The 24,815-nt window shown below is 46.1% G+C and overlaps 1 protein-coding gene across 4 annotated transcripts in view; it reads left to right on the forward strand.

The window, feature by feature from the left end:
- The window catches only part of greb1 (growth regulating estrogen receptor binding 1), a 396,947-nt gene that overhangs the window by 279,218 nt on the left and 92,914 nt on the right, over window positions 1–24,815 (forward strand). For all 4 annotated transcript variants that reach the window (XM_070885003.1, XM_070885002.1, XM_070885004.1 and 1 more), the window contains 3 exons: window positions 10,993–11,179; window positions 17,270–17,406; window positions 19,084–19,423. In XM_070885003.1, the coding sequence (XP_070741104.1) occupies window positions 10,993–11,179; window positions 17,270–17,406; window positions 19,084–19,423 (664 nt within the window). The remainder of the gene's footprint in view (window positions 1–10,992; window positions 11,180–17,269; window positions 17,407–19,083; window positions 19,424–24,815) is intronic.

Consider the following 24,815-nt stretch of genomic DNA (forward strand, 5'->3'; position numbering starts at 1 on the left):
CGATGAACCCATGCCCTCCACACCTCCCCCGCAAGACTGGAAAGGCCCCGTGGGAGTTACGCAACTGCAAAACTCTTGTGTCAGCAGCTCATAAATGAACGCTTTGCATGAACTTACATTTGTGACAGTTACAGTGACAGTTGCATTATGTTTCATCCTTGCCTGCTCTGGCCTGGCCATTGTTTTCCAAGAATTGTATTCATGCTATACCTTACATTATCAGAAGACAGTCCACGACAGTTGTAAAATTTCAAATAATTTTTAAAAATAATTTACAAAATTGTATACGTTTTTTTTTAATAACACCCCCACCCCCTTCCCCTTCCCCCTCCCCCTCCCCCTCCCTTTCCCCCTCCCAACAATAAAATTCAACAAACCTCCCTCCCACCCTCCCAACATTCAACACGTTTTAAAAAAAAATAAATAACAATAGCAATCCCCCCTCCCTACCTGCGGCCAAGCTTCCTTCCAGATCCGACACCGCCCCCCCCCCCACCCCCCAGTCTAGGCCCCCGTTTTAATCCCACAGTACGCACGGCTGCACGACTTGCAGTAGACGACCTCAAGGCATGCTGCTGTGGGGGGGCGGAGGGGTGAGGGGTGGTGACGTTGGCAGGATCCTCTCGGGGTGGTGGAGGACAAGACGTTTCTAACAAAACGAGTTCCGAGCCAGAAGGAAATTCTTCCTCCTGACTCACATCTGTGCTGGCGTTTGGCGGGACAGCATCTTGGAGTGCAGTGCCGTCTCCCGTCACTATTGCATGTCAGATGGCATAGATGGCGCCGATCTGCTAGCCCATTGCCACAATCGTGCGCTCGATACCCTCCGATATGCGAGCGGACATTGTGGCAATGTTTCCGTTCATCAACGTGAACGCCTGGAGGAGCTTTCGATTCAGGTCAACGCTCTCCCTACACAGTGCAGTCATACCCTCCTTCGAATCTGCCTGTTGCAGCGTGTGCCGATCTTGCTGACTCAACCTCCGTGGGGTCAGTGTGGGCACTGTTGGACGCATTGGGGAAGCCTGCTGCAAGCCGCTTGGGCCCCTTACTACTTCCGTCGGTGACAACATGGCTGCAGGTACAGCAGATGGGATGACGGGGTCATCATCCTCAGTGGTGGTCTCCTCATCCTCTCCTTCCGTGCTGTCCTCTGCACCCATGGTGATGACCACCTGTAAGGCCTTCCTTTGCTCCTGCGGAGTCTGGAGACCTGCAAAATATAATTGAGCTTATTAGAACAGAAGGGTAGACATGAGAATTCTTACGCTGTGTTGGCATACGTAGGAGGAGCAACACAACTGCAATAAATGTGAACGAGAGACGTTACATAGAACAGACATTGATGATGAGATTCAACACCGACCGCCTCCAGTGCGCCAGTACAGCCTTCGGCCGCCTGAGGAAAAGAGTGTTCGAAGACCAGGCCCTCAAGTCTGCCACCAAGCTCTTGGTCCACAGGCCAAAGGGACTCTGCACCGGATTCGGAGGGTGTCTGGCCGGCCAAGGAGACTCCGGGACGACCTGCCAAAGAGACTTGAGGACGTAGGGCTGGCCGAAGGGACTCAGAGGCCGGCGCTGAACCGGCTGAAGGGACCGAGGCGTGGCGTCATCTCATACTCCCAACCAACTTTTAATTAATTTTTCAACTTTTAGCCAACTTTTAAACTTATTAAACAATTTGGGAGAACTTTTAAAACTTACATTTTAGACTCAACCGAAATACTTTTAAACATCTATTATTAACTTGCATCTTTGACTTTTAACAACTTTTAGAAACTTTTTAAATTGGAGAAACTTTTATAATCTATTATTGATTTACATCTTAGGTTTTTAACAACTCTTAGAAACTTTTGAAATAAATTGGGAACCGTTATCAACTTTTAATCTTTTAAAATAACTTTGGAAGTCACCTTCCTAATGCCTGCCCCCCAACCGAGCCTCGGGCCATCTAACCAACACTTCGCCGTAGGCAATTAGACTTATAGAGCTGTGCCTGGTCTTCAGTTGTCTTGCACCCCCTTGCCACTGAACCAAGAGCTTGATCAGCTAAGCCCGTGTGTGCAGCGGCCGCCCTACATTAAAAGAACTCACGCACAGGCATCTTCCACTCTTCTAACATGAAGTTCTGGACCTGGAACGTCAGGACCCTCATGGACAATCCCAACAGCAACAGGCCGGAATGCCTCACCACCATATTTGCCCGGGAACTCGGACGTTTTGCCATTAACATCGCCGCCCTAAGCGAGACCCGGCGGGCAGGGGAAGGCCAAATGAAAGAACATGGTGGAGGTTACACCTTCTTCTGGAAAGGGAAACCAGAGGCAGAACGCCGCCTTCATGGCGTCAAGAATGAGCTGGTCGACCGCCTCAAAGACTCCCCCTGTGGGGTCAATGAGCGCCTCATGACTCTCCGTATCACCCTATCTCGGAACCAATGTGCCACAGTCATCAGTGCATACGCCCCCACACTCGATGCAACGGATGAGGCTAAAGAGGGTTTTTATTCCAACCTCGAGACATCCTTGTCCTGTGTCCTCACGAGCGACAAATTGATCCTCCTGGGTGATTTTAATGCCAGGGTTGGCAAAGACACAGCCCTCTGGGGAGGCGTGATTGGCAGAGAGGGGGTAGGGAAAGCCAACTCCAGTGGTACCCTACTCCTGACAAAATGTCTAGAACATGAACTCCTCATCACCAACACCCTGTTCCGTCAGAGGGACAAAAACAAGGCATCATGGCAACACCCTCGCTCCAAACACTGGCACCTGCTTGACTATGTCATCGACCGAGCCAGGGATCGCAAGGATGACAGGAGCTGCCAACTGCTGGACGGACCACCGCCTAATCCGATCCATCATCAACATTAACATTGTCCCAAAGCAGAGGGAACAACAGAAACAGTTCTGCAAAAAAGTTAATGCCAGGGCACTTAGAGACCCAGCTAAGAGAGCCCTATACAGCCAGTGCCTCACAGCCAATCTGGCATACCTTGATGACCCTGAGATGCTGAATCCCCATAGCGCTTGGTCTGCCCTCTAGGGCTCTATAACCAGTGCCTGTGAAGAGACACTTGGTCACTCAACCAGAAAACATCAGGACTGGCTTGAAAATGATCAGGAGATCGAAGAACTAATAGATCGCAAGCGCAAAGCATTTCTGAGCCTCAAGCAACAGCCCAACTCGGGAGCTGCAAAACAACATTACAGGCGGCTCAAGGCTGAGGTCCAACAAAAAACTCGGGACCTAAAGAACAGGTGGTGGATGGAGAAAGCACAGGAGATACAACAACTGGCCGACAGCCACGATATGTGAGGATTCTTCACTGCAGTCAAGGCCACCTACGTTCCAAACTCCCAAGGCCCCACCTCACTCCTGGCCAAGAACGGGGAAACATTCATCAAAGACATCGAGGCTGTCAGGGCCCGATGGAAGGAGCACTTTAAAGATCTCCTCAATCAAGACTCTGCCTTTGACTCGAGCGTTCTCTATTCCACCCCGCAGCATGCGACTCGCCACCAACTCCATGAAACGCCAACGTTGCACGAGGTTGGCAAAGCCATAAAACAGCTTAAGAATAACAAGGCTACGGGTGCGGATGGAATCCCTGCTGAGACCCAAAAATATGGCGGAGAGGCGCTGTTGGCGCGGATACGTGACCTCATCTCGCTCATCTGGAGGGAGGAAAGCATGCTGGGACATCTCCGAGATGTAGTGATTGTGACCGTTTTTAAAAAGGGGGACAAGTCCGACTGCGGCAACTACAGGGGAATCTCCATGCGTTCCGCCACTGGGAAAGTTGTCGCTCGAGTTCTCCTCAGTTGTCTTCTCCCTGTAGCCGAGGAGCTCCTCCCAGAATCACAATGTGGATTTCGTTCGCTACGGGGCACAACAGACATGATCTTTGCAGCGCGCCAGTTGCAGACAAAAATGCAGGGATCAGCGCCAGCCCTTATACATGGCCTTTTTCGATCTTACAAAGGCCTTTGACACTGTCAACCGTGAGGGTCTATGGAGCGTCCTCCTCCGTTTCGAATGCCCCCAAAACTTTGTCAATATCCTTCGTCTGCTTCACGATGACATACAAGCCGTGATCCTTACCAACGGATCCATTACAGACCCAATCCACGTCCAGACCGGGGTCAAACAGGGCTACGTTATCACTCCAACCCTCTTCTCAATCTTCCTCGTCGCCATGCTCCACCTCACAATCAACAAACTCCCCGCTGGAGTGGAATTAAACTACAGAACTAGGGGGAAGCTGTTTAACCTACGCCGCCTCCAGGCCAGGTCCAAGATCACCCCGACCTCTGTCGTTGAGCTGCAGTATGCGGACGATGCCTGCTTCTGTGCACATTCTGAGGCTGAACTCCAGGATATAGTCAATGTATTCACTGAGGCATATGAAAGCATGGGCCTTACGCTTAACATCTGTAAGACAGAGGTCCTTCACCAGCCTGTCATCGCCCCACAGCACTGCCCTCCAATCATCAAGATCCACGTGCGGCCTTGGACAATGTGGACCATTTCCCATATCTCGGGAGCCTCTTATCAACAAAGGCAGACATCGATGCGGAGATTCAGCATCGCCTCCAGTGCGCCAGTGCAGCCTTCGACCGCCTGCGAAAAAGAGTGTTTGAAGACCAGGCCCTCAAATCTACCACCAAACTCATGGTCTACAGGGCTGTAGTAATACCCGCCCTCCTGTATGGGTCTGAGGCATGGACGATGTACAGAAGGCACCTCAAGTTGCTGGAGATATATCACCAATGATGTCTCCGCAAGATCCTGCAAATCCCCTGGGAGGACAGGCGCACCAACATCAGTGTCCTCGACCAGGCTAACATCCTCAGTATTGAAGCACTGACCACACTCGATCAGCTTCGCTGGGCAGGCCACATAGTTCGCATGCCAGATACGAGACTCCCTAAACAAATGCTTTATGTGGAGCTCCTTCGTGGTAAACGAGCCAAAGGAGGACAGCGGAAACGTTATAAGGACACCCTCAAAGCCTCCTTGGTAAAGTGCGACATCAGCACTAACACCTGGGAGACCCTGGCCGCAGACCGCCCGAAGTGGAAAAAATCCATCCGGGAGGGCGTTGAGCTCTGAGTCTCGACGCAAGGAGCATGAAGAGGCCAGGCACAGGCAGCGGAAGGAGCGCGTGGCAAACCAGCCCTACCGACCCCTTCCCCCGACGAATGTCTGTCCCACCTGTGGCTCTCTTATCAGACTGTTCAGTCATCAAAGAACTCACTTTGGGAGTGGAAGCAAGTCTTCCTTGATTCCAAGGGACTGCCTAAGATGATGGTCTACAGGGCTGTTGTAATACCCACCGTCCGGTATGGCTCAGGGGCATGGACCATGTACAGTAGTAGACACCTCAAGTCACTGGATAAATACCACCAACGATGTCTCCACAAGATCCTACAAATCCCCTGGGAGGACAGATGCACCAACATTAGCGTCCTCGACCAGGCCAACATCCCCAGCATTGAAGCACTGACCACACTTGATCAGCTCCGTTGGTCAGGCCACATTGTCCGCATGCCAGGCACGAGTATCCCAAACAAGTGCTCTAACCTGAACTCCTTCACAGTAAACGAGCCAAAGGTGGGCAGAGGAAACGTTACAAGGACACCCTCAAAGCCTCCCTGATAAAGTACAACATCCCCACTGACACCTGGCAGCCAAAGACCGCCCTAATTGAAGGAAGTTAATTCGGGAGGACGCTGAGCAACTCAAGTCTCATCGCCGAGAGCATGCAGAAATCGAGCACAGGCAGCGGAAAGAGCGCACGTCAAATCTGTCCCACCCTCCCTTACCCTCAACAACTATCTGTCCCACCTGTGACAGAGACTGTGGCTCTCGTATTGGACTGTTCAGCCACCTAAGGACTCATTTTAAGAGTGGAAGCAAGTCTTCCTCGATTCCGAGAGACTGCCTATGATGATGATGACATGATATCATATGGTAGCACATCTGTGGAATTCACTGCCCCAGAGAGTTGTGGAGGCTGGATCAGTGAATGATAAGGGAGTAAAGGGTTATGGGGAGCGGGCAAGGAAGTGGAGCTGAGTCCATGATCAGATCAGCCATGATCTTATTAAATGGGCGGAACAGGCTCGAGGGTTCAAATGGCCAACTCATGTTCTGATTTCTTATATTGTTAACCTGAGAGTAGTACAGAAGTTGCATGCATAACCTGACATCATTCATATATTATAATGAAATGCCGTTACATTACTTTGAATTACCACTGCTTTACACATTACTCACGTGACACAAAGGAGGGATCTGCACCACCACGGGTGAGTGCCCACAAGTACTGCTGCACATTCCTCGAGGTAGGTTAGGATGCTGAGCTGTGCAGGGCCTCCTCCTGTCCACCTGCGCTCAGCCCGATTCTTAGATATCTTCCTCTGCAAACGTGACAAGAGCATGGCATAAGCTAATTGATTAGGTAATATCATAGAAAAAGAACAGTTTCCAACGTTATATGCTAATAGGGTATCCACAATTGATGCATAGTTATAACAAAGATCGTGTTTAGGATCTAATGCTTGACACAAATATCTCCATTACAATCTCCATGAAGGGTTCCCGGAGGTGTGGGGGGGGCGGGGCGGGGGGGAAATCAGGACAGCTGGTGAGCACAGAAATGACAGGAGCTAATGTCCCAAAGTGTCCCAGGGCAGACAGTGAGCCAGGGCTGCCCTCTCCCCAGTCCACGCTGGGTCACTATATAAGTGGCAGCAACCGGAGAGACTGACACAGTGTGGGTGAAGGTGACCTGGATCCCTCAGTACTCAACCATGCCCCATCCACCAATGTAACCCAAAAGGAGACGGTGCCAAAATTAGACTTAAAGGGCGCAGGTTCAGAACCCTGTCCAAATCTTAGCAGGGAATCTACAAAAGAAATACCCAGCTTAATTTCAATCCAGCAGATTTACATATTCAGTGGATCATTACAATTTAAAATCTGTTTAATACTTACTTTTGCCGAAGCAACCAAGCTGTTCCACCTCTTGCGGCACTGGTCCGATCTCGGCTCTTGGGACACCGAGGACACCACATCGGCGATCTTGCCCTAAATTTTCCGCTAGGCCCGGGGTGGAGGTTTGCCATGCCCACCCCGGGTTAATTGGGCCCAGCATGAGTGCACCTCCCCGATGAAAGCCTCGTAGGAGAAGGGTTTTGCTCTCCTCCTCCCCTCCACATCCTGCCCACTCTCTGCTGACTCCTCATGCTGGGACATCTTTTACTTTTGATTTTAACTGCTCGTTCTCGCACTCTCTCTCGCTCTCTCTCTAACTGCTTTCTCTATTCTCTCTCCCTCCGCCTTCTGCGCATGCCTGGATGACCCCTGACCTCCCGAATCGCGGGAAACCTTTGCAAAAAAAAATGCATGCGCAGAAAGGCCGTTGCTAGGGACGACACCTTGCCTTTCACGTCTCTAGTGCCCATTTCGCATCGCTAAGGCCCAATCCACATCGCTGGGCTATTGCCGGAAAAAAAATGGCGAAAGTTGCGATCCGAATAATGGCCGATCTTCCAGCGATCCTGAGAGCTGAAACATCGCTAAGGCTGGAACATCGCCCATTTTTTGGGCCCTAACAATCTAAGTGGAAAGTTGAGCCCATGTTTCCTCAACAGATATGCCGAATAGAGGAAGCAATACATGACATTGAAACTTCTTTACTCTATCCTTGCCTTCTTCATAAAATGGACTAATTTCTGGAGATATATTTTTTAAATGCATTCTTTGTTATATTTATTTTTCACGCTAATTAAGATGAGGGTTTATAAGCTCCATATAGTGGAGCATTTTCCCACATTTTGCTCTGTGTGTCAATATAGGTACTCCAGATCAAATATAGCACGAGCTGGGCAGAGTAACGTGTACCCCTCCTGGTCTGCAGTAACAATATACCTTGGCAACCTTCCTCATCAAAGAAGAATCTCAATGGTATCAACGTTATTTTCTACAATAGCTTCTCAAATAAACATTAAGAAATTGCCACGCTGGTGCTAAAAGGCTGTTTTTTGTGGATTTGTGACCACTAGGACTGGGCTGGATTCAGAAGTAAGAGATGTGCTCCAACTTGTGATTCTAATGGCAAGTCAGCAGTGTGGCAGATCACAGTTTTAAGTCTATGTCCCACCATTCCATGCTACCATATGTTAGTTCTCCCATACACTATCATAAGGCAATCCAATAATTTTTCTTTATTTCATTAATTTTTGCTTTTATTTACTTTCTCATTTCTTTAAAATAAGCAGCATTTCTTTTCATCGGCAAACAGCAAGTATTAAATAAATTCCGGGGAAACAATACAAACTAATTTTCAACTCCTTAGTCTGGAAACACGGACAGAAATTGGCCAAATCATAGACCAGGGATTGAACCTGGGATCGTTCTGTTTTACGTGGTTTGCTATGATACCACAGAGCATCCCAGATGAAAAGCATAATTCAATCAGAGACACCTGAGCCTCGATTTTAACTCCCAATGCGAGTCGTGTGGGCGGGAGCCAAGGCAGGCGGGAACCCATCAGTCTTCTGCCCAAACCCGGCAGGAAGGACTAGCTAGCCGGTGGGCAGGATTTACATTTTGGACGGCAGTACGCTACGCACGGGGACCCAAAGGAACAAGTAAATATTTAGGAGACCCGAGGTTTCCTTGTCGGACCTGGATGAGTACTCCTGCTCCTCCTGGCCCATAAGGAGTAAATGGGTACTTTTCAGAATGGCAGGCAGTGACCAGTGGGGTACCGCAAGGTTCTGTGCTGGGGCCCCAGCTGTTTACATTGTACATTAATGATTTAGACGAGGGGGTAAATGTAGTATCTCCAAATTTGCAGATGACACTAAGTTGGGTGGCAGTGTGAGCTGCGAGGAGGATGCTATGAGGCTGCAGAGTGACTTGGATAGGTTAGGTGAGTGGGCAAATGCCTGGCAGATGAAGTATAATGTGGATAAATGTGAGGTTATCCACTTTGGTGGTTAAAAACAGAGAGACAGACTATTATCTGAATGGTGACAGATTAGGAAAAGGGGAGGTGCAACGAGACCTGATTGTCATGTTACATCAGTCATTGAAGGTTGGCATGCAGGTACAGCAGGTGGTTAAGAAAGCAAATGGCATGTTGGCCTTCATAGCGAGGGGATTTGAGTACAGTACAGGGAGGTATTGCTACAGTTGTACAGGGCCTTGGTGAGGCCACACCTGGAGTATTGTGTACAGTTTTGGTCTCCTAACTTGAGGAAGGACATTCTTGCTATTGAGGGAGTGCAGCGAAGGTTCACCAGACTGATTCCCGGGATGGCGGGACTGACCTATCAAGAAAGACTGGATCAACTGGGCTTGTATTCACTGGAGTTCAGAAGAATGAGATGGGATCTCATAGAAACGTTTAAAATTCTGACAGGTTTAGACAGGTTAGATGCAGGAAGAATGTTCCCAATGTTGGGGAAGTCCAGAACCAGGGGGTCGCAGTCTAAGGATAAGGGGTAAGCCATTTAGGACTGAGATGAGGAGAAACTTCTTCACCCAGAGAGTGGTGAACCTGTGGAATTCTCTACCACAGAAAGTTGTTGAGGCCAATTCACTAAATATATTCAAAAAGGAGTTAGATGTAGTCCTTACTACTAGGGGGATCAAGGGGTATGGCGAGAAAGCAGGAATGGGGTACTGAAGTTGCATGTTCAGCCATGAACTCATTGAATGGCAGTGTAGGCTTGAAGGGCCAAATGGCCTACTCCTGCACCTATTTTCTATATTTCTATAAGGAAACAGAAAAGCTTAAAATTTGCTTAAGTTTCTGGGCCCCTCTCAACCCCGCCTTGCCGCCTTGGTTGGCCTGGTGGGGAAGCCCCAGCAGAGGCATCGGCTTAAAATTGCAGTCGGACGCCGATAACATCCTCAGAGCCTGATCTGTATATTTAAAGTAGGACCGCACTGTCTTCTCCCATTCACTGGGTGCGGCAGGGTTAAAGTCAGCCCTCCCGAGCACGTAAAGGCAGAAGTCTGGCCATAATAGATCAAAGTTGCCATGACCTTTCATCAGATCCACCACTTTTTCAAGCTGCTGATGGTCAGGTCACAGTTTGTACCAGCACTACAGTGACCTTTTATTTTAATGTGTGCTGAAGAGTTTGAGAAACAATATATATATTTTTTAAAACTGCTTCTATATTGTCTATTAAAACACGCAACAAGCAATTTCAGAATCCTTGAGTGGTCGAACCAGTATAAAAACAGTTAGGTGTTAGCCCTCCGGTGGGAACATCCTAAAAATTGATGGCTGAGCAGGAGAACTGACAACAACAGTGCTATTAATTGATCTGGTCACTTGCAAAGGAATGTGGTGAATTGTTTTATATTTTTTCTCGTGCTGTGATATGCAGAATAAGTAAAGTCACATCATACGTTGCACACATCTGTCAACTTCTTTGCCTGAAGGTCAGAAGAGAGAGGAAGCTGCAGGCTTTCAGCTGCCAGGAATCTCTCGGCCAGTCCCTCATTGAACTGGTTACTACTTCTAGTGGAATTTGATTGATGATAGTTGTGAAGTGTGTCGATGCATTAACAGTACTAATAAGCCATGTAAGCGGAGGGGTCATCTCCTTACAGTGCACTATTACCACACAACTGCTTGGGGGTTGGTTACAATGAAAGACAAATGAGTTTTTCAAATTGTGTGTACGGTCGGTCAACACAGATACAATGCATGTGGCACTTTAGTACTTAAATTAACAGTTAATTTATAGCATAATTCATAGTGGTTTGTTATTTCTGGTGCCTTTTTTACTCTTTGCACCTTAAACAATGAGCCAGCATTTATTTTTCTGTTCTTGGCTTCCCTGGGATTTGTTTGCATTATGTGATGTCCAACTGCTGTCCTATAGCTGTTTTCTACATCTGTGTTTATGTATTTCCTGAATGACCTCATTAGTTCTCACTGTTGTATTTTTGTCTTGATTTTAGTGGGGGAGCTATTCCACAAAGTGAACCATTTCTGGGCCTGGCTGATAGAATCATAAACTGCAAAGAAATGAAAGAAGCACTGAATGTGTTAACACTCCAAGTTACATCCTTCCCTTTTGCTCTTCAAACACAGCAGACCTACATCAGCCCATATAATGAGATCCATTGGCCTTCATCCTGCAACAATGTAAGTTTTACTGATGTGTTTGCCATTCCTAATGAAGTACTCTTCAGTGTTGCTACAATGGAGTGATAGCATATTAAGGAACCAGCATCCTTTTTGCTGATCCTTAGAATTCTTAGGTTAAAGGATTAATAAAACAATTGAAAAAGAATATATTCCATTTTTCTTTCTTAAGTTTGCTGTTCTGAGTCAGGAGCAGTAAGATTACCACCTTGGCCTAGAGGGGGCAAAATCAGACGAGGCTCCTGATCGTTACGGTCATCCAGTGACCATTGTTGAAAAGTGCAGATAAAACTGGCTGATATGGTGCCCCATACAGTGGAATCGCCGGTAAAGGCTGACATGTGACAATTAATCACTTGGCGGGGGGGGAAGGGGGGATAAATTAGAAACTAGTTGAAGTTATCAAAAAGGGCTGTTAATTCGCAAAATGAAAAATTGTAGCAAAGTAGTAAATTTTGAAAGTGAAGGTGACCTAAATTGGTTGAAAAGAATTATCAGAATGTACGTAGATGATTATAAAGTGTTGATTTGCCCTCTGCACTACGTTCTATTTTTTTAACTCTTCAAGGTCCCTGCTATTGTGTTCCTAACACAGATGAGACTGCACACAGGGAGGTTAAAGTAACAGTGTCCTCAGTCTTTATTAAGACACTCCAGAGTGAGGCACAGGCCTTAGGGGCCGGTTTATATACAGTGCTCCCAAGGGATACTGGGATCCCTTGGGACTTCAGGGGATGCGCTCCCTGGTGGCGGAACATGGGAGTGCATGCTTTACAGATACACAATATCACTTCCCCCCCCCAAAGTCAAAGTGAAAACTATTTCCAAGATGAGGCGGTCGGAAGCCTTTCTTTCCCTGGTGGACCGCCTCGGTACAAATGCCTGTTCTAGTGTGTTGGCTGTGACCTCACTGGGCTGGCGTGTTGTTGCCCCTGCAGGGCTGCTAGGTGAGCCTGGCCTTGCTGGGCTGTTGGGCGTGATGGGTTCGATTTCCTGGTCCGGCGTGGTGTCGTTGAACCTTTGGGTGTGTGTTGTGGGCTCGAAAAGCTGGTGTCTGCTGTGGGTTGTTCAGGGCAGTCTGTGAACCGCAGCCTCGTTTGGTGCAGGTGCTTTCTGCAAATTTGTCATTGACGACTTTGACTACAAACACCCTATTCCCTTCTTTAGCTATCACCGTGCCAGCAATCCACTTGGGACCATGTCCATAGTTTAGCACATACACAGGGTCATTCAGATCAATTTCCTGTGACACAGTGGCACGACCATCATTTACATTTTGTTGCTGCCGCCTGCTCTCTACCTGATCATGCAGGTTGGGGTGAACCAGCAAGAGTCTGGTTTTAAGTGTCCTTTTCATGAGTAGCTCAGCCGAGGACACCCCTGTGAGCGAGTGGGGTCTCGTGCGGGAGCTGAGCAGTACTCGGGACAGGCGGGTTTGGAGTGAGCCTTCTGTGACTCGTTTGAGGCTCTGTTTGATTGTTTGTACTGCCTGCTCTACCTGCCCATTGGAGGCTGGTTTAAACGGGGCCGAGGTGACATGTTTGATCCCATTGTGGGTCATGAATTCTTTAAATTCGACACTGGTGAAACATGGCCCGTTGTCACTAACCAGTATGTCAGGCAGGCCATGGGTGGCAAACATGACCCTCAGGCTTTCAGTGGTGGCGGTGCTTCCCGACATGATTTCACATTCAATCCATTTTGAAAAAGCATCCACCACCACCAGGAACATTTTACCGAGAAACGGGCCCGCATAGTCGACATGGATCCTCGACCATGGTCTGGAGGGCCAGGACCACAAACTTAGCGATGCCTCTCTGGGCGCGTTGCTCAACTGAGAGCACACGCTGCATTGCCATACACAGGACTCTAAGTCAGAGTCGATACCGGGCCACCACACGTGGGATCTGGCTATCGCTTTCATCATTACTATACCCAGGTGTGTGCTGTGGCGATCTGAGATGAACGTCTCCCTGCCCTTTTTGGCTAGCACTACGCAGTTACCCCACAACAGGCAGTCTGCCTGAATGGACAGCTCGTCCTTTCGCCGCTGGAACGGCTTGATTAGCTCTTGCATTTCAACGGGGATGCTGGCCCAGCTCCCATGCAGTACACAGTTTTTTTTACTAGGGACAGCAGAGGATCTTGGCTGGTCCAAGTCCTAATCTGATGGGCCGTGACCGGTGATTTATCATTTTCAAACGCTTCCATGACCATCAACAAGTCTGCGGGCTGCGCCACCATCAACAAGTTTTCAGGCTGCGCCATTTCCACCCCTGTGGTGGGCAATGGTAGCCGACTGAGAGCATCCGCACAGTTCTCGGTGCCTGGCCTGTGGCGAATGATATAGTTATACGCTGAGAGCGCGAGTGCCCACCTTTGTATGCCGGCTGAGGCATTAGTATTTATCCTCTTGTTTTCAGCGAACAGGGAAGTGAGGAGCTTGTGATCGGTTTCCAGCTCAAATTTGAGGCCAAACAGGTACTGATGCATTTTCTTTACCCCGAACACACACGCTAATGCCTCTTTCTCAATCATGCTGTAGGCCCTCTCAGCCTTAGACAAGCTCCTGGAGGCATAGGCGACAGGTTGCAATTTCCCCGCAACATTAGCTTGTTGTAACACACACCCGACAGCGTACGATGACGCATCACATGCTAGCACAAGCCTTTTACACGGGTTATACAATACAAGCAGCTTGTTGGAGCATAAAATGTCTCTGGCTTTCTCAAAAGCAATTACTTGTTTTTTTTTTTCCCCATACACAGTTGTTAGCTTTACGCAATAACACATGTAGAGGCTCTTAAGAGGGTGCTTAACCCCGGTAGGAAGTTACCAAAATAGTTAAGGAGTCCCAGGAATGACTGCAGCTCCGTGACGTTCTGTGGCCTGGGCGCGTTCCTGATAGCCTCTGTCTTGGCGTCTGTGGGCCGAATGCCATCCGCCGCGATCTTTCTCCCCAAAAACTCCAATTCTGTTGCTATGAAGACGCATTTCAACCTCTTCAGCCACAGCCCTACGCGATCCAGTCGCTGGAGGACCTCCTCCAGGTTTTGTCGGTGCTCAGTGGTGTCCCGACCCGTGACCAATATGTCGTTCTGAAAAACCACCGTGCGTGGTACCGACTTGAGTAGGCTCTCCATGTTTCTCTGGAAGATCGCTGCAGCCGATCAAATTCCAAACGGGCATCTGTTGTAGATGAACGGTCCCTTGTGCGTGTTGATGCAGGTGAGGCCCTTTGAAGACTCCTCCAGCTCCTGCGTCATGTAGGTCTAAGTCAGGTCGAGCTTGGCGAACGTCTTGCCTCCTGCCAGCGTCGCGAATAGATCGTCTGCCTTAGGTAGCGGGTACTGGTCCTGTAGCGAGAAACGATTAATAGTTACTTTATAATCGCTGCAAATCCTGACTGTGCCATCACTTCTGAGTACTGGAACAATCGGGCTGGCCCACTCGCTGAATTCCACTGGGGAGATGATGCCCTCGCATTGCAGCCTGCCCAGCTCGATTTCCACACTCTCCCTCATCAGGTGAGGTACCGCTCACGCCTTGCGGTGAATGAGTCGTGCCTCTGTTACCAAGTGGATCCGCACCTTCGCCCCGGAAAAGTTACCAATGCCTGGCTCAAAAAGGGAAGGAAATTTGTTAAGAACCTGGGTACATGAGGCCTCATCGCCATGTGATAGCGCTCGGATGTCATCCCAGTTCCAGCGGATTTTGCCCAGCCAGCTCCTTCCAAGCAGTGTGGGGCCATCACCCGGGACAATCCAGAGTGGCAGTTCGTGCCCCGTGCCCTCATAAGTGACTTTGACCATGGCGCTGCCCAGGACAGTGATAAGCTCTTTGGTGTACGTTGTCAGTTTCGTGTGGATGGGGCTCGGGGTTGGTCTGAGTGCCTTGTTGCACCACGGTCTCTCAAATATCTTTTTACTCATGATGGATTGGCTAGCGCCAGTGTCCAGTTCCATGGCTATGGGTAAGCCATTCAATTTTACATTTAGCATTATAGGTGGACATTTCGTCGACAATGTGTGCACCCCATGTACTTCAGCATCTGCCTCCTCTGAGGCTCGAAATTGCTTTGATCCACCATGGACCGATCTTCCTCTGCTACATGGTGGTTAGCAGGTTTTACAGAGCTCGTTGGAGGTGCCCCATTGTTCCACAGCACTTGCAAACATACCCTTTGAAGCGGCATGAATCGGCTGAATGGAAGCCTCCACAACGCCAACAAGGTGTGAAGTGCCTTGCATTCATCCTTTGTTGTGGATTCGGAGTCATCTGGGTCACCTGAGGCCTGCTGGCAGTTGCAGACTCGTGGTTTCTGCCCTGTACATTTCTGCTCGCAAACACAGTTCCAGTTAATTTATGAACATTGCTAGCACTTGTGTGCTGAGAGATTTGTTTGGTGTTATCACTGGTGGACATAAACGCCTGTGCTATCGCAATGGCTTTACTGAGGGTCGGTGTCTCTACAGTCAAAATTTTTCGTTGGATGGTCTCGTGGCCAATGCCCAGTACTAAAAAAATCTCTGAGCATTTGCTCCAGGTAGCCATCAAACTCACATTGTCCTGAAGTCGCCTTAGCTCGGCGATGTAGCTCACCACTTCCTGACCTTCAGATCGCTGGCATGTGTAGAACCGACACCTCTCCATCAGCACGCTCTCCCTCGAGTTAAGATGCTCCCGAACCAGTGTACACAGCTCCTCGTACGACTTAGCTCTGGGTTTCACCGGAGTCAGAAGATTCTTCATGAGGCTGTAGGTCTGTGCCCCGCAGACTGTGAGGAGGACTGCTTTCCTTTTTGCAATGCTTCCTTCTCCGTCCAGCTCTTTGGCTACAAAGTACTGGTCTAGCCGTTCGACATAGGCTTCCCAATCCTCACCCTCCGAGAACTTCTCCAGGATGCCCACAGTTTGCTGCATCTTTGCATTGGATTCGTATACTCGTCGCCAGTTATTGTGTTCCTAACACATATGAGCCTGCACACAGGGAGGTTAAAGTAATAGTGACCTCAGTCTTTAATAAGACACTCCAGAGTGAGGAACAGGCCTTAGGGGCCGGCTTATATACAGTGCTTCCAAGGGATGCTGGGATCCCTTGGGACGTCAGGGGATGTGCTCCCTGGTGGCAGAACATGGGAGTGCATGCTTGACAGATACACAACACCTGCACGGCACACCCATTCCCTAACTGAAAGGGTGAGCAGGCGATTTGCCTATAAACCTTAGCCAGTGTTTCCTCTGTAACTAGCCTCAGTGAATTCTCTCCCTCCTTCCTGAAGGGTAATACAGGCTCTTTAATGCTTGACCCAGATCAGGAACTTACTGTGAAGAGAACTGAGGGTAACAGCCATGTCCAGCATCATTAAATCTTCATGATTATTATTTTTAACTGACTTTTTAATGTCATTGCCCTCCTTTCTGCCAATGAAGCAGTGAATTCATAGGCAGAAGGTTATGCTTTTCAAACCTAACCTCTATTGATAATCACATTGACTTATCCTGAAATGTTACCTTTATTTGACGAGGCTTCTCGACACTGCACTCCATTGTAGCATCATATTATATGCCTTTGGGGGAGGGGCGGTTAGTGAAGTAGGTGGAAAGAAAAACGTACAGAAAAATCAGTCTTTAGAAATTCATCACTTGTGGCTAAATGATTGCTGTCTGAAATATGTTGAAAACAGACATTGGACCAATACCTTCGATTGGGCGTGGGTTCTCTAACAACTGCATCATTAACAACAATTGCTTTCCTATTAACCATCCCTCAATGGAGAATGAACAACTATTTTAATGTTAGCTCTGTGTGATACCATTCTTTTGCCAAGCAAAATGCATGCAATATGACTGGCACTCAACTAAAAGTAGCATAACTACTGATCCTTGCCTGATGTATCATTTTCACTGTTCGTACAAATCTTTAAAAATCCATTTCAGTGGCAATATCACTCTCTCATTTCTTTGTAACTTACACAACAACCTAATTGGTATGTTGTAGATCTACGGGTTGATGATTGTATTAATCTTTTGGGAATACATTGTTTTTGACTGACATTGCTGTCCTTTGTTCTCTTTGCATCTCATTAGGGAGTGAACTTGTATCATGAAGACAATAAGTACTTTGGGCTTTCAGATTTCATTGATTCCACTTACTCTGGGCACAGGCTTCCATTGTTGAGATATGATAGTTCATTTGAAGCAATGGTTACTGCAGTACAAGAAAGGTGGGTGATTAACACAAAAATAAGATCGACATAACAAGCTTTAACACCAGAAGTCAGATCAGCCCTGTGTGATTATCTCACTCATTTGTTAGGGCCTGGCATAAGGGAAAAGAGGTACCACAAAGAGAGCTGCAGGTCTGTGAGACCTTCAGTGCAATTGTGAGACTTCAGGTAAGTGAAGCAGCACTAAAACAGCCCAATTGCCCTTGCACCCAGTGTATTGCACCTTTCTTGCTTTTTCTTTCATTTCATTCATTCTTTCATTCATTCATTCATGATTTGGAATATCATTGCAAATGCTCAGGATGAAGTGTTCAGTACATGCTGTCGCATTGGGGTAGATGGAGCGTGCTCAGGATGGAGTGTTCAGTACGTGCTGTCACACTGGGATAGATATAACAGGACATTGCGCTTAGATTCAGCTATTTGGCAAGTGAGACAATTCAAAATAAGAGTATTTATTTCAGAGAATTGGATGCATCTAATTATTTATTAGAAACCTGATGCCAATTATAGGCAAAATTGAGGGACGGGGAATAAAAAATAATTTTTTTTTAAAAATTGTTTAAAAAAAATTGAAACTATAATATGTCAATGTATTCTATTAAAATAGCCTCCCAAAGATGTAACAACATAAGCTCATGCCCTAAGCTTCTATGTACTTTGATTGTTAAAATAGGCAAGAATTCAGCTGCCAATGCAACCACATGCACCAACCACGCTTTAGTCCGACTGCTGTTGTGTGTTTATTTAAAAACTAGAGTGCCTGAGTTACCATCAGGACCCCTGGAACAAAATCAAACCATTGCATGAAATTATAGTTACATCCTCTTGTGCTTTTTTTTTCTGGCTATCGGTCATCTTTTAATTTCTGAATTTTTGATCTCTGTTCAAACTTTATTCAAGGTTCAACATTAAGTGAGGAAAAGTTTTGCATTTCTGACTGCCCTACTAGAATTAATGAGTGGATGTCTTTTACTGTTCATTACATCCAGAGTTCAATTGTAAAACTGTTACAGCACCACCTAATGGTCACACTTAAGGATCACAGCACGAAGGCAATATCTGAACCCAGGGATTTAATTATTTGAGAAAAAATAATAGACAACAATGCTGATTATTTCATCATCTTCCTATTTTTCACCATTGATCCTACCCATCTTTCTGCTCCTTCTGCCTTTGATTTTCTCCCACCAGCAACCATGATTTTTCCCCTTGTGCATGTGACCTAGCTATTTTGAGGGCACAATTGATTTTTACAATTACACGTGTCAGAATAGATGTCATGAGACTGCTGCTTTTATTCCAGATGATTTAGAGATCTTTTTACCAATTTGGAAATTTATTCCCAATAATCCAATCCCGTTTCATCTGACTCCAGAACTAATGAAACAAGAAATAGCTCGAGGTAGCATGTTAATGTTGTATCAAGCAGTATAAAAATAATGTCTGTATGATAGTGATGGAGTGTAAAACTGTTTAAAAACTCTGCAATTATTAATCGAATGCTTTGAAATTCTACATGAGCATGCACTTAGGTTGCACGTAACTTCAGTAAGAGCTCTGTCAATTAATTTATGAAGGAATGTAGCTTTTAAATGTTATTGTTGGTTATCCCTCTGTGAAAGTTGATTTTTTTTTAAATCCTTTTTCATTAATTTTTCTTTTTTGTTTAAGGTTTCCCAAGATGCACAGTGCTGTGATCTGGACGTACATTTTAATCCAGCATTACTCAGCAGCCATGATGGTAACTGCAGGGCACTCACAGATGAAGAACTACTCTTCTGTGGAAACTCTAGAAATAATTCAGAGCCTTATAAGTTCTACGGGAAGCTGTCCAAGCAGTCATGGCTATATGGTTTTGCTCCGGATTCCCTCCATTTCACTGGCTGCACTGGCGTACGAACGATTGTGTCAAGTTAGGTATCGTCTGGGCCTGCAGTATAGGTTTGAAATCATCCTTGGGACTCCAAACACAAAAATCAATATTGACCAGCACTTTCTGACACAACTGAAGGTAACTACTGCTTCATAGTTAGAATAATTCAATTCCATGTTGCATGAGATTTGGATTATAAATTATTATCTGGATTCTTGCAGAGTATCCTCTCTCATATTTTCCTCTTTTCGTCTATTCTGTGACAAATCACATTCTGCAAATGAGTTCACTTTTATTTGACATAACTCAGCCAGCTGGGATGATCACTGAAAATTCTTGTAACCCTTCAACCAGGCCCTCAAACCTTACCACCAAGCTCATGATCTGTAGTAATACCAGCCCTCCTGTATGGCTCAGAGGCATGGATCATCTACAGTAGACACCTCAAGTCGCTGGAGATGTATCACCAACCATGTCTCCGAAAAATCCTACAAATCCCCTGGGAGGACAGGCGCACCAACATCAGCGTCCTCGTCCAGGCCAACATCCCCAGCATTGAAGCACTGCTCACACTCGATCAACTCCGCTGGGCAGGCCACATTGTTCGCATGCCAGACACGCGACTCCCAAAGCAAGTGCTTTATGCGGAGCTCCTTCATGGCAAACGAGCCAAAGGTGGGCAGCGGAAACATTACAAGGACAACCTCAAAGCCTCCCTGATAAAGTGCGACATCCCCACTGACACCTGGGAGTCTCTGGCCAAAGACCGCCCTAAGTGGAGAGAGTGCATCCGGAAGGGCACTGAGCACTTCAAGTCTCAACGCAGAGAGCGTGCAGAAATCAAGCGCAGGCAGCGGAAGGAGCGTGTGGCAAACCAGTGCCACCCACCCCGTCCCTCAACGACTATCTGTCCCACCTGTGACAGAGTCTGTGGCTCTCGTAATGGACTGTTCAGCCACTAAAGAACTCACTTTAGGAGTGGAAGCAAGTCTTCCTCGATTCTGAGGAACTGCCCATGATGATGATGATTATGATGAACCCTTCAACCAGTGCCAGTAAAGTAGCAAAGGTTAATCCAACTGTCATGGACGTGTCCGTTCTTGTTCTTCCTCTTTTTCCAGATGTGGTTCAGTCATGCTTGCTGTTCTGCTGTCCCTCATGAAAATTCATACTTATCAGTCTGAAGTATCCCGAGTGGATGTTATCTCTTGCTTGTAACTTCTGTGAATCCACGATTACAGCTGCTAATGTGACTATTGAAAAGAAGCATCATCTGCTATCATCCTGTCTCTACAGTAATTCCTTCTGATTCTTTGTCAAATCTGTCTGCTACAAATTCAGGTCGGCTACAGTTATCAAATTAGTTTCTGGTTGCTTTCTAAAGTGGTCTAGTTGCCTGATTCTTATGAAAGTTGACTTCCATATCTGCTAGTATTCATATGAGGATCTGGGAATGTAGCAATGAAAAAGTACCTTGTGACTGAGTTTTCTGTATCTTTATAGACGTGTACTTCAGGTATCAACACTCTCACCTCTGAGTCAGAATGTTGTGGATTTAAGTTCCACTCCAGGGACTGGAGCACAAGTACCAAGGGAGTGCTGCATTCTTGGAGGTGCCGTCTTCTGGATAAGATGTTAAACTAAGATCTTGTCTGCTCTCTCGGGTGAATGTAAAAGATCCCATGACACTATTTCAAAGAAGAGCAGGGGAATTATCCCCGTGTCCTGGAAAACATTCATCCCTCAATCAACATTACTGAAACAGATTATCTGGTCATTGTCACATTGCTGTATGTGGGAGCTTGCTGTGCACAAATTGGCTGTTGTGTTTCCTACATTACAACAGTTATGACAGTTCAAAAGTACTTCATTGGCTGTAAAGTGCTTTGAGACATCCAGAAATCGTGAAAGGCGTTATATAAATGCAAGTCTTTTACATTCCCTCTGAAGGCAGCCCGAGTTAACAGTACGCGAGACGGCATTTGGTTTGTTTTTAAGATGCTTTATTTCATAGTCGGCAAAACATATAGAACATGGAGTATGATGAGAGACACTTGATATGATCAGTACAACTTCTGTTGCGTATTATCACAAAAGTAAAGAGCACCTTTACATTGGCCCACTCTGGTGCATCTTCTAACTCAATCGAAAGTACAATCTTACTCTAATCTGTCCTACCACCTAGGACAGCGGTTTGTTCCTTTCGCAGCCTTCTGCTGCTTAACTCCCTCTTGAGAGATCACAAAAGGTTTCCAACACTAATCTCAAACTGTGACATGTCTCTTGAGACTTCTGTGATCCTCCATATTTTTTTCCTTCAACTCTAATATTGTTGATCTTGTGAAAGAATCCCTTATTACAGTTTGGATTGTCCCCCAATTTGATTTGGCTTCATAGCAAAATGCAGTTCCCACAGACAAATCCTTGTCTCCTGTGATCCAAAAGTTACACTTTTATGCATGTTGTCACAGGTTTAACAATCTTCATCGATATTTTGCACCAGTGGTTGCATGGACTGCCCACCATGCATTTCTGTACTCCTCCAAAAGACTGTACAGTTTAGGCTAAAACTAGTAATTAAATTTATTTATCAGTTTTATAAATTACACAGCAGCAACAAGAATCCAGCAGAATAATCAGCGGTGCAACATATATTTACACACTACTTTAAACTGTCATGAAAATAAAGGGTCCTTTTTATAAATCTTTTACCTACGTCTTTGAAGGAAGTTTCTGTCTCTGGAGTCCCAGCTTACTGCTATGATGTTTGGGGGAAAAAAAGGTGGAATGATGGAACTGCAGCACAGAGAAAGCTACCTGCATTTATAATGTCCAAGCAACTTTCTAACACTGCGAATCAAAGTATATTAAGCATGTAAATGTGTTTTTAATTGTAGTTTTCAGGCAATAAGGTTGGATTTTGTCATACTCATACCTGACTTAAATATGAAATGTTTCAAGCATTTTCTGTTTTTATTGCTTATCAAATCGTTTAGTATGATGAACAACCCTTTGTGATCATCATGTGTCTGCAAGCTTCACAAAGATCCAGCATTTCAACGTTAGACAGCTTCTGATACAATTAATACATAATGACTTCCTTCCATGCTAGCTTTACTAGACAGCACCCACAGATAACATTTATATATAGCCTAACTCACTTCACTCCCACACAAAGATTTTTAAAAATCCTTTCAGAAAGCAGATAAGAGTTTCATTTTAAATCCATAATATTTTGGCATATCTGAATTTTCATAGGAAAAGGATATACCACAGAGGTTTTAAGACTTGAATCAAGACAAGACTTTGCTTCCATCATATTGCTTCATTCTGATCTATCACTATGACTGTCACCCAAGTTTTATCCCTGCAACATTAGTTGGATCCTAGACTCCAGGAAGACCTCTTGTCTGAATGAGTATCCCTCCTTTATTTCTTATTGGTGATTCCCCTGACCTGCGCCATCGCTTCCTTCATTTTTCCTATAACTCCATGTTTGAATCTTCCAATCGGGTTTCTGCCCCGCCACAGTGCCACAGGCTCTCATCCAAGTCACAACTAACATCCTTTGTGACCTTGACAAAGTTAAACTATCCCTCCTCATCTTTCTTGACTTATCTGTAGCCTTTGACACGGTTGACCACTCCATGCATCTCCACTGCCTCTCCATCGTCCAGCTGAGTGGGACTGCACACGCCTGGTTCCATTCTTTATCGTAGCCAGAGAATCGCCTGCAATGGCTTTTCCTCCCACTCTCGCATTGTTACCTCTGGTGTCTCCCAAGGATCTATCCTTGGCCCCCTCCTATTTCTCATCGACACGCTGCCCCTCGGCGACGTCATCCGAAAACACAGCTTCATTTTCCACATGTATGCTGACGACGCCCAGCTCTATCTCACCACACTTCTCTTGACCCCTCCAATGTCTCTAAATTGTTAGAATGCGTGTTCGATATCCAATAATAGATGAACAGAAATTTTCTCCAATTAAATATTGGGAAGACCAAAGCCATTTCTTTGGTCTCCACCACAAACTCCATTCTCTAGCCATCAACCCCATCCCTCTCCCTAGCATCTGTCTTGAGGCAACCATGGTGTCACATTTGACCCTGAAATGAGCTTCCAATCACATTCGCGCCATAACTAAGACCACCTATTTCTACCGCCATAATATCTAGTCTCCACCCCTGTCTCAGCACATTTGCTGCTGAAATCCTCATCCATACGTTTGACACCTCTAGACTTGATTATTCTAATGCACTCTTGGTTGGCCTTCCACATTCTACCCTACGTAAACTTGAGGTCATCCAAAACTCGGCTGTACGTGTCCTAAGTCGCACCTGACCTACATTGGCTCCCGGTTAAGCAACACCTCGATTTCAAAATTCTCATCCTTGTTTTCAAATCCATCCCTATCTCTGTAACCTCCTCTAGCCCCTCAACATCCCGAGATGTCGGCGCTCCTCTAATTCTGGCCTCTTTAAATGTTTAACCATTGGTGGCCATGCCTTTAGCTGCCTAGGCCCCGAGCTCTGGAATTCCCTCGCTAAACCTCTCTGCCTCTCTACCGCTCTTTCCTCCTTTAAGATGCTCCTTATAACCTACCTCTTTATAACCTACCTCTTTGACCAAGCCCAGCCCTAATTTCTCATGTTTCTCGGCATCAATTTTGTTTTATAACACTTCTGTGAAGCGCCTTGGGATGTTTTACTATGTTAAAGGCGTTATATAAAGACAAGTTGTTGTTATCTTGCTGTCCGTTCACCTTTTCTTCTCCTTGGGGAATTGCTTATCTTCATCATTTCCTTAAAAAGGTAATCCTTCTTAACTTACAAACTCAGATCCTATTAACCTCACATCAATAGTTTTGAAAGTCCTGAAAGCTCCTATAAACTCAAATTAGCCCTCACCTGAAAAGGTTGGATCTAATTTGTGATTGCCAATATAGTTTTCAGCATTTAAAATAAAAACAGAAAATGCTAGAAATACTCAGCAGGTCAGGCAGCATTTGTGGAGAGAGAAACATAGTTAACGTTCCAGGTCGCTGACCTTTCGTCAGAACTCCTTCAGCATGCCATTCCATTGTTGATCTGATTGCCAATGAGATGCATCTCTGGGGCTCTGCTCTTGAACATTGGTGATTCATTTGCCATTGTCTTGGACATCTCCAAAGGCTTTGAAGCCTATTACAGTAATTTATGACATTACAACAGTGATTGAACTTCAAAATCACACAGTTGGTTTAAAAGCACTTTTGGGACATCCTGAGGTTGTGAAAGGCACTATATAAATTCAAGTCTTTCTTTAATGCCTTTGTGTTTTCTTCGTTTGTTCCCTCGTGCTATAGCTATGCCATCCTAGATGCTCTTCCTCCTCACTTCATTTTATTTAATTGAATCGAAGCTTGAACGTGTTCTTACCCAGAACCTCAAAAACTAATGAGCTCTGTGATTTCCAGGAGCTCAAATTAACAGCAGTAGACAGTATCAATGGAAATTTTGAACAAAATATCAAAAAACAAGTCATTTTTC

Source organism: Pristiophorus japonicus, chromosome 7 (genome assembly GCF_044704955.1).
Source record: "Pristiophorus japonicus isolate sPriJap1 chromosome 7, sPriJap1.hap1, whole genome shotgun sequence".
Taxonomy (NCBI): Eukaryota; Metazoa; Chordata; class Chondrichthyes; family Pristiophoridae; genus Pristiophorus; species Pristiophorus japonicus.